Source organism: Neltuma alba, unplaced genomic scaffold (genome assembly GCF_004799145.2).
Source record: "Neltuma alba isolate B1F8T4 unplaced genomic scaffold, ASM479914v2 tig00005091_pilon, whole genome shotgun sequence".
Taxonomy (NCBI): Eukaryota; Viridiplantae; Streptophyta; class Magnoliopsida; order Fabales; family Fabaceae; genus Neltuma; species Neltuma alba.
In genome coordinates this window covers 53,206-62,802 of record NW_021633976.1, presented here as the reverse complement: position 1 = coordinate 62,802, position 9,597 = coordinate 53,206, and the positions used below count along the sequence as shown (strand labels likewise).

The window sequence follows — 9,597 nt, the reverse complement described above, 5'->3', positions numbered from 1 at the left end:
TAAAATATCTTTGTTAATCAAGTGTATTGGTTAGAACTACTATTATTACAAGGACTATCTTGGAAAAAAATGAATAGATATGAGAGACAAAACGGATTGTGGTCTTATATTTAGAACTAAAATAAAAGTTGAACGAGCTCTTATATTAAAAGCTGGAGATAGTATAAGAGCTAGTTGACTTATTTGAAGAGACTAAAGAAGTTAGTTAACTTAGTTATATATAATACTCCTCCGATCCTAAATGTAAGACCCTTATACAAGTGTGTATAAGGGTCTTACATTTAGGACCGGAGGAGTAAATAAATATTGTGTTTCTTAAAATACCCTTACTAATAATGTGTATTAGAATTGACTTTTATAAAAACCTTTAATATATGCGACCAATATAAGGATTATTTTGGGGAGAGATAAATAAATATAAAAGTCAAAATAGATTGAAGTGTTATATTTAGAATCAAATTAAATATTAAACTTGCTCTTATATTAATTATTAAAAACTGGAGGTAGTACATAATTAGCAAGGGTATTTTCAGAAAGACAATACCTAATTATTATAAATAATTTATTTAACAAACTTTCTTAATCTAATTAAATTAATCAACTAACTCTTATATTAAAAAGAGAATATATTATAATATTTTTGGGTTTGTGTGTGTTTTGGTAATTGTATTCTGTTTCACTGGCAAAAAAACATGACACGTGGTAGTGCAGCTGGGGCAACTTACCATTATCAAGCTTAAACAACTGGAGACATTGTTAGATGGCAGATCAAAGCAAACCTTGAAAATCATCTTAATAATATTAGACTTAAAACTGAGCCTCTTGCATGTTTAGAATCTGAATCTCAAACTAATTAATTATTTTACACGAGTTAAGAAAATTAGTTAAAAGTAATTATTTTATTTTTATAAAACCTCAAAATTACCCATTGATAAAATTAATTAGTTAATTAGAAGAAACTGTTTACTTAATTATTAGGAAGTTTTATAGTTAATTAGCGATATTAAGTGAAAAAAGTTATTGTCTCCAATGATTATTATAAGTACCTAATAATAACTTTATATAAAATTAATGAAGTTGAACAAAATTAGTTATTTCTTGTCAAATACTACCTATGATTCTAATTATAAGAGCTAGTTGACTAATTTGAGGAAATTAAGAAAATAAGTTAGTTAGTTATTTATAATAAATATGTATTGTCTTTCTTAAAATATCCTTGTTAATCAAATTTATTGGCTAGAACTACTATTATTAAAGGGACTACCTTGGAAAAAATATACAAATATAGGAGATAAAGTGGATTAGGATCTTATAATTAGAATTAAAATAAAATTCAAACGAAATCTTATATTAAGGACCAGAGGTAGTATCAAAATTATCCTCAACAAAAATCATTAATTAGAGAAGGGTGGTTAATTAGTTAGGATGTTTTACATTAATTAATACTAAGCGAAAAAAATTAACGATTTAAACAAAATATATCATATTATGAATCATGCTGGATTTTCTTATAATAAAAATCGAAATGAGTAATATTTTACACAAAAATAAACACATGAGGGGGAAAATGATCTCTTAGGTCCAACTTGTTGAGATTTTGAGTTCGGATTAGTTTAATAACAATAATGATGCAAGTTGAATGGAAGCCAAGTGGGAGCATTCTTTAGTACTTTTTGTTTCTGTAGTCCAAACACATTCATTCGTCAGGTAATTGACACTCATTTGGAATTATCCCTCAAAGAATCTTCTTCATCAAAAGATACTGTTCTTGCTGTAAACATGATTTTATTATTATTATTATATGATAGGGAAATAATAGTTAGGTTCCAAATAATTAATTTAACTACAATTAGGTCTCAAAATAATTTTTTACAACAAAGATTTTTTATTTGTAACTTTATAGAATATAATTTACAATTACTTTGCCATAACCACAAATTGCAGCTAGGGATTGCTTTGTGACCTAACTATAATTAACTTATGCACTTGCCCTTTCCATATCTTTAATTTGGTAACTATTAAATTAGCATAAGACTCTTATTAATACTCGTTTTTCTTCAAAGCTAGGAAGTCGAGAGTGAATATTTTTGTTTATGACTTATAAAGTTACGAATAACATAACTTATTACTTACTCTGATCTTAAATGTATCGATGAAATAGTTGGTTTTACCTACGAAGAAGACTTATCAGGTCAAATTTCTTACATTCGTTATATTAAGTTTTATAATCACACATAGTCATGATTGGAGAATATGATGGATATAAAAATCTTGATTGAAGTATTGTCCTGTACATATATATAAATTAATTAAATTAGTTATTTGTAATAAATGTATACTTATTTTCCTAATATAACTTTTTAATCACTATCCTCATTACATTGATGAAAACCTCCTTTAGTATATGCAATCAATAAGTATAATTTGAAATAAAATTATAAATTTGGGAGATAAACTATAGGTTATAAATACTAATGATTTAGAGAAATTATTTATGGTGTGAAGATTTAAACTCTTTTTATATGGTTATATGACGGGGTCTAATTCGGATATTATTAAGTCCATCCGAGGATAAATTTTTCAAAAAGATTGACGAATTCAAACTTGAAATCTCGTGTTTAAACGGTCAAAACCCGACTATCACACCGCTGATAGCTCAAATAACCAATAGTGCCGTCTATGAATTTTACATCAAAAATTCCTCTAATTGGTTTGTTGAATTAAAAGGAAGACGTTGTGCGCACCAATAAATCACACACACACACACATCAGGTATTTTTGAAATCATATCTTTCTTCTTTTCTTTTCTTTTCTTTTTTCGGCCTGATACGATTATCCATTTTCTTGTTCAATATATATATATATGATGTGTCCTTCTAGAACATTTATCTCCACTATTAATTTACTCGTATTCTAAACGCAAAAGCTATTAAGTTTTTGAAGCTCTCTGAAGCATCAAGTGCCGGGTGAATAGAATAATAATTACATATATATATATATATGTATTCTTATAAATATTCAATCAACTTTCAGCATTTATTTGGAAATCTTTTACAATCCACTTGCCAAGTAAAAAATAATATCATATTAGTGAAAGTACAGTACTAATTTATCTTTTTGCCTTTAACCTGTCTAAAAATATTATTAACCATCGCCATCAACATTTACCAATCCCATTATAATTATATTGTTGATAGATATCTTTTTCCCCGGAGCACAGATATTACAGACTGATTTTTTTTTTTCATTTTTTAAAGGAGAAAATATATTCCAAAAATCCAAGACAAAAAGTTCAACAAATTACATATATTATATTATATTAATTTCTTTTAAGAATTATAGTTATTTTTCCAATATTTTTTTTAATGATATCCACAAGCTTTTAAAATACACATTGGATTCTAACTAATTAAATTGAGTCTGATTAGACCATATGAGTGTAAATTTTTTTTAAGTAGAAAACTGTATTCCATTAATTCAAAAGAGAATTACAAACAAAAACCCTTGTAGGCACCTCTTGACAATAAGGTCGAGTATCATCTCTTTTTCAATTCAGTTACAACTTTACTAATAGGCTTTGACCCTAGTCAAAAGGGTTTTGAATGCTTAAGTATTACGTCTCAATTCAAGTTTGTGAAAATGCAAAAAACAAAAACCTTTGAAAGAGCTACCTCCAATTGAGTTCAACAATGTTCAAATATGATCTGATTAAGATAACTGTATAAAAAAGAAAAAACCACAATTTTCTCCATATACAAAACTTGAATTGGATACCCACTTGAAAGAACAAGTTCAAAACCACTTAATACAAATTGTCATTGATATTTTTTCAATGTAAATACCATCAAAATACCACGCTATATGTGATTTGTGGATAAATTAGATCACCTGGAATTTAATATTATTATTAATATGGATAAGAACACCCACCATGCACGCCTATTTCTGCATTTTTATTTACCTTGCCAAATTGAGGCATGAACTTTGTCACAATTCACAGCAAACCCATATCATTGGTCTATTAAGGAGAAAAAGAGCACTAATTTCAAACTTAAGAAGAGGAGAAAAAGTAAAGAACGGATGAGGTTAGTTCATAGGTCACAATCAATCAATAATGTACAAACCATGAAAAATCATTGGTAGTTAGTCTCCCATTTGCTTTTTGATCGTATCATTCATTCTTATTATCATATTATATACTAAAGAAAGAAAGAAAGAACAACAGTAGAAAGTATGGGTATCACTAAATGTCCAATGTACATGCACTTTGATAACTGAGATATTTTGTCTGTTTCAGTGGCACTCCACTTGGTGGTGGTGAAGGATCAAAGAGATGAGCACTTTGAGTTTTGTTAATTAAGTTGAAGTAAATCTTGCAATTTTCTAATACACTTTGATGTGGCTTTCTAATTTTGCAAAGAGTTGTAATCCAGAGTAATGACTTTCTTTAAGTCAAAAGTTACAAATATAACAACCAATGAGGGTTGGTATAGGTGATAAGGACCAATGCCTCACAACATGCTTGCTTCGATTCTAGGAAATTATCTTTTGGTTGGTTGATTTCTTTAATGTTGATATTAGTGGGTAATTAGAAACCTTTCATTCTTTTGCCATAAAAAAAAAGTACAATTACAATGAATACTACCTCCTGTCCTTGATACAATAGCTAAACAAGAGATAATTTTTATTAATTACTAAATTTATAATTTTCTCACTAAAATATTCCTATTGCACATGTTAAGTAATTCTATTAGATAATTCCAATGTACATGATTAGGTTATTATAGAAAAGTCAACACCCATTTATTATACATAACTAGCTAAATTAATTTTTTTAATATTTTTAAATTAGTTACTTATATCTAGCTCTTATATTAGAAATTTAGAACCACAGGTGGCATTATTTTATAATTGCTTGACGACACATTTGTAGATAATGATTCGTAAGTCAATATCAGAGTGTGCTATATCTTATCTGCCCAATAATTCCAATCAGAGCTATCAAAGGAGTATACTATAAACAATTTAAGGCACTAATCAATATAGATTACATTAGCATTAAATGATCTCTTTAGATCCCGAACAATCAAATCAAGAAGGGGAAAACTTGGAGTCCAAAATCAATCGGCCGTTGAACGCAGAAATGATTGTCATAACAAGACAAAAACGGGCTGCCAAATGATCCTGCATTATCTGGATTTAGAATCTGACACATTCCCACGTAACTGCTCAAGTCAATTACTTGAATCCAAAATTACAATTGGTAAGAAGAAAGCAACTCGCTTCATACCATAATTTGAAGTTCTTATGGTCTAAAGATTATACAGAATAGAAGTAGCTACGCCATTAATGCAAAACTGTACTGGCACTACTATACCTCTTGAAATCTCCGTTTCAGAAATCAATATTTGGAAACCTACAAGAATTCATCGTTTCCATCAATATTTTTCTTCTTAATATCGTAATAACTACTCTTCATGCCAAAATTGCTTCAGTGTACACTGACTTTACACAGTTGCCAGAACACCTGTCATGGTTTACCCCATAGAATGCACATGAGCTTGTAAGTTAAGCTAAAAACTGCATGATATATCTGCAAAACTATCAACTCTTTACACTAAACACAATTATGTAATATAGTATTTTAATCATGAGTTGATTTCCTTGACCCAAGAAGTCTTATTTAGGGGGTGTTTGGATGGAAACCAAACCATGATTTCAGAAGTGATTTTACGGTCTACGAGATAAATATGTAGAGGAGTTTATCTCGATTTGCGAAAAAGTGCTTCTTAGAAGCACTTTTCAGGGTATCCAAACACCCCTTTAAATGGGGATGGCAAGCAGAGTATTTATGAGTAAAGCGTGTAATGACACAGGAGGAGTGGCGCAGAACCTCTTGGTATATCCGTGTGTGTATGCTCTCTTTATCATGCTTCAAGAGCTAATCAAGTCACTGAACTTGCATATTCCGCGTCGATCTTCTACAAAAGAATCACGGATAGATTTCAACATTGTACGCACAGCAGGAAAGTGAGTCAATTCTTCATGCTTCTCCTGCAAAAGTAGTTCAATTAAGATTTGACCCCAGAAGGAAGCCTCCAGATCCATAACTTAATTACTCAAAGCAGCATAAAAGCACAAGGGAATACCACATCAGCAAGCCTTTCTTCAAAGGACCTCGTATTTGAATATGAGGGCATGAATATCTTTCTATAAGCTGTTCTAAGGCTCCTGATCTAGAATGTTGCGCAACAACTATTAGTTGCAAAATAAGATCTAATTTAAATTGAAATTAAATGAACTTAACATTTTATCAGCAAGAACCTCTGTATTGCTGAATCCACATCGAGTAAGGCCCACTACATTTAGACCACGAAGTTCAGCTCTTTCTCCAGACACCATCATGTATTTGGGGACATCTTGTGAAACCTTCATTTATGCAACTACAAGGCATTATAGCTACAGCAACTCGTTTGGCATAAACTAACTGTAGAAGTTTGTTGCTCAACAAGTTATTCAATAAAGACTTCCTAGAATTAGCAATTTAATGCAAAGTGGACATTATCCTTATGTGTAAGACTCCATCTATAGAGACTGGTACTACTATAAAGTTCAGCTATTATTTAAATCCAACGATGAAATCAATGGCATATTACATTCCAAAACTAAGGACAAAACCCTTTTTAGCATAATAGCTACTCAAGGCCAGCAGACTGAGAGATGACCTTACCACAGAACCACCACCAAGAAAAGAGTAGGAGCCAAGATGGCAGAATTGGTGAACAACGACGGCACCTGCAGTGTGAACATAGTCCTACATTTTGAAAAGTTCTGATTAATTTTACAATCATACATGCTAAAAAAATAAATTTGCATGAATTTCTCTTCCTTAAAACAAAAATCATTCGTTTGAAAAGGGCATACCTCAACTACGACATGCCCAGCTAGAAGAGTATTATTTGCAAAAATATTGTCGTTACCAATCTTGCAATCATGGGCAATATGACAAGATCCCATGATGAGATTGTTATCCCCAATAACCTGATCATATTGCGCCAGTTAGAGTATTAAAAACTACATACACACACATAAACAAATGGGCAATCTTCTTACGGTTGCATCAGTTGACTTTGAAGATCGGTGGATTGAAGTATGTTCCCTAATGTCATTGTTGTCACCAACTTCCAGGAAACATTCATCCTCTGGCTAAATAGCAGCATAATTATGAGCATTTATGACCCAAAAGAACAACAAAGAGAGATGAATTACATGACCATGCTACAAATGAAATGTGTACATATAATATAATCCAGCCCATTCATAGTTTAATAAAGAGGTCATTAGCTATCTCACTTAAAGAGTTATAGCATATAGCAGGACATTCTAATTGCTAAGTACATTTGCGGGTTAGCAAGTGGTCTTTAGGCATGTGACATCGAAAATAAGCATCCACAAAAAATCACTATTTCAGACATCTGTTTGTTAGGAACTCTACTTCATAGTTTTCCGTTACAGGTCTACCGTGCCTTGTCAGGTTCTTAGACACAATCCCCTATTGCATGAGTCTTCCATGGTGGTTTACGTCTTTACTCTCAGTTAGAACTAACTAGAATATACCAAGTGATTAGTTGTCTATATACGTTAAGAAAATATCCAAAAAGCCTAGAATAATAGAGGTTATAACATTCATGATGAGAATGCCACTCTACTAGTCATTTCATGTTATGCATTAATTTAGTCCCAACTCCCAACAGCATGAATATAACGATGATAACATGATTTCCATTTCAACAATCAGAACCCAAAGGGTAAATTGACATAGAGTGAGTGCTGTCAATAAGATAAATCACGACACACAGACAGAGTCCCTTAATGTGAATAGCAACTGATAAGGTACCTTATATTTCAAGTCTTGACATTTCACACCAATTACAGCATGATACCCTATTATATTATTTCTTCCGATGATTGTACATCCAGGAAGATCGTCACCAACAACTGCACCGCTGCCAAATATATTTCCCCAAATATGTGATCAAATAATGGTCCGATAGAAATTATTCCAAGCAGAAAGCAGAAAATTTGGCAAATCTGAAAGTCTTAGGTCTGAACTCACGTCATCAAAGTACAGTTGTTTCCTAATTCAGTACTTCCAAAAATATGGCTTCCTGGATATAGCTTACAAAAATGGCCAAGCTTTGCGGAGGAACTCACAGAACAAAAAGGTCCTACGGAAACCCCCTAAGCATAACAGCACAGCAGGAGACCAATCACTAGAAAACATTAGGCATAATAGCAGGAGATCAATCACTAGAAAAGATTAAGCAGTGCAAAATATGTTTGATGAGCTCAAAAGGACAAAAGCCTGCATTAATACTCGAAGACTCCATTACATGTACAGTATTCCACACCACATTATGAACATAAATGGCATATTATCCAATCCGAGCTTTACTCTTGTCCCTCTTCTTTTTTCTTTCTCAAATTCCAAAATCTTTGCTGCATATCAAGCAAGCCAAAATTACCCGAGTTGACAGCTCTTAAAGGAACAGTAAACTCAACACTAATTCTCACTGAAACGAGCAACAATAAGAGTGTTATCTATAGAAGAGTTCTGAGTTCCAGCCACGATCACAGTCCCACCAGCACCGTACATTATACACTCAAAACAGAAACGGAAAGAGACACGACATGTAGACGTATGTTCTCAGCCTAGAGCTACCTCACAAGACCCTATGCAATCCTAATGAAACAAAGAATACCGACAGGAAGAAAAACCGAGATAGTGAATATGTGAAGTGAAGAATTCAGCTTCAAGAAATTACCTCGCCAATGATGGCATCGGGATGAACAATCGAACTGGGGTGAATTAAGCTTGAAGTCCCTCTATCTGAAGCTTCCATCCTCTTATTCTGGGCAGCATCTAAGGGATGATAGACAAAACCTACAGTCAAGATCGGTCAAAAGAAAATTAGAAAGGAAAAAAATCTACAAATTCAAACAAGAAAGGAGATAGAGAGAAGATTACATGAGAAGCAGCGACAGTATAAGAGCGAGCTTTGGCGGGTTGATAAATAGGGCCCGCGAAGTTTGAGAAGATATTCAAACATGTTCGTGTGCGGCCTCGTCTTCCCTGAGCTTCCACCTCACAACTCACAAAATGCAATCTATCTTCAAAACCAAACTCACCCGAATAGAAATGTCATATGCCTGAAACTACCCAACAAAAGTACAAATGCGATTTACCTCACAACTCACAAAAGGGAATTGCTCTTTTACAGCACTTTGATCTATGCCATATATACTCGCAGAAGGGATTCTAGTGTTTGAGTCGATACAAGCAAGACATTGGATTGAAAATTTGAATTCACGCAGGTTCCACATAGAATCAGGTTTTGCTGAGGGGTTAACACTTGACAACGATTACCGGGGCAGCAATTAGAAAGCAGTTTGGGAGCGACGCACAAGCTCTTGTGCTAAGCACAAGAAAGTTTATTATAACAGTGGTTTATAATAAATACTCCTCCGGTCCTTCATATAAATTAAGTAATTTGATTAGATTAAAAAAGTTAAGTAAGTTAGTTAATTATAAGAAAA

The 9,597-nt window shown here is 32.3% G+C and overlaps 1 protein-coding gene across 11 annotated transcripts; it reads right to left on the bottom strand.

Moving 5' to 3' along the window:
- Positions 1-4,926: 4,926 nt before the first annotated feature.
- On the bottom strand, positions 4,927-9,371 carry LOC114746758 (probable acyl-[acyl-carrier-protein]--UDP-N-acetylglucosamine O-acyltransferase, mitochondrial). 11 transcript variants are annotated; one of them, XR_003740308.1, is made up of 12 exons: positions 9,029-9,371; positions 8,826-8,944; positions 8,117-8,241; positions 7,898-8,006; positions 7,114-7,206; positions 6,925-7,041; positions 6,731-6,814; positions 6,325-6,429; positions 6,150-6,236; positions 5,959-6,054; positions 5,378-5,527; positions 4,927-5,206 (listed from the first exon to the last, which is right to left on the bottom strand). XR_003740308.1 is itself a non-coding variant. In XM_028935036.1 (12 exons), exons 1-11 carry the CDS (start codon positions 9,108-9,110, stop codon positions 5,402-5,404), a joined length of 1,032 nt encoding a protein of 343 aa, XP_028790869.1. In that variant the 5' UTR covers positions 9,111-9,371; the 3' UTR covers positions 4,927-5,206; positions 5,378-5,401. The 11 variants fall into 11 exon arrangements, 8 of the variants coding, with proteins under 8 accessions (XP_028790869.1, XP_028790870.1, XP_028790865.1 ...); XR_003740309.1 differs by having other exon boundaries at positions 4,927-5,184; XM_028935036.1 differs by having other exon boundaries at positions 5,378-5,416.
- Between the last annotated feature and the right edge of the window lie 226 nt (positions 9,372-9,597).

Bases quoted from the DNA above. Each gene is read 5' to 3' on its own strand.
- LOC114746758 (XM_028935032.1), bottom strand. From the start codon at position 9,110: ATGTTTGAATATCTTCTCAAACTTCGCGGGCCCTATTTATCAACCCGC. The intron at 7,042-7,113 runs GTAAGAAGATTG...CAATATGATCAG, and splicing joins CAAAGTCAACTGATGCAACC to GTTATTGGGGATAACAATCT. The intron at 6,237-6,324 runs GTTCTTGCTGAT...GCAACATTCTAG, and splicing joins GTGGATTCAGCAATACAGAG to ATCAGGAGCCTTAGAACAGC.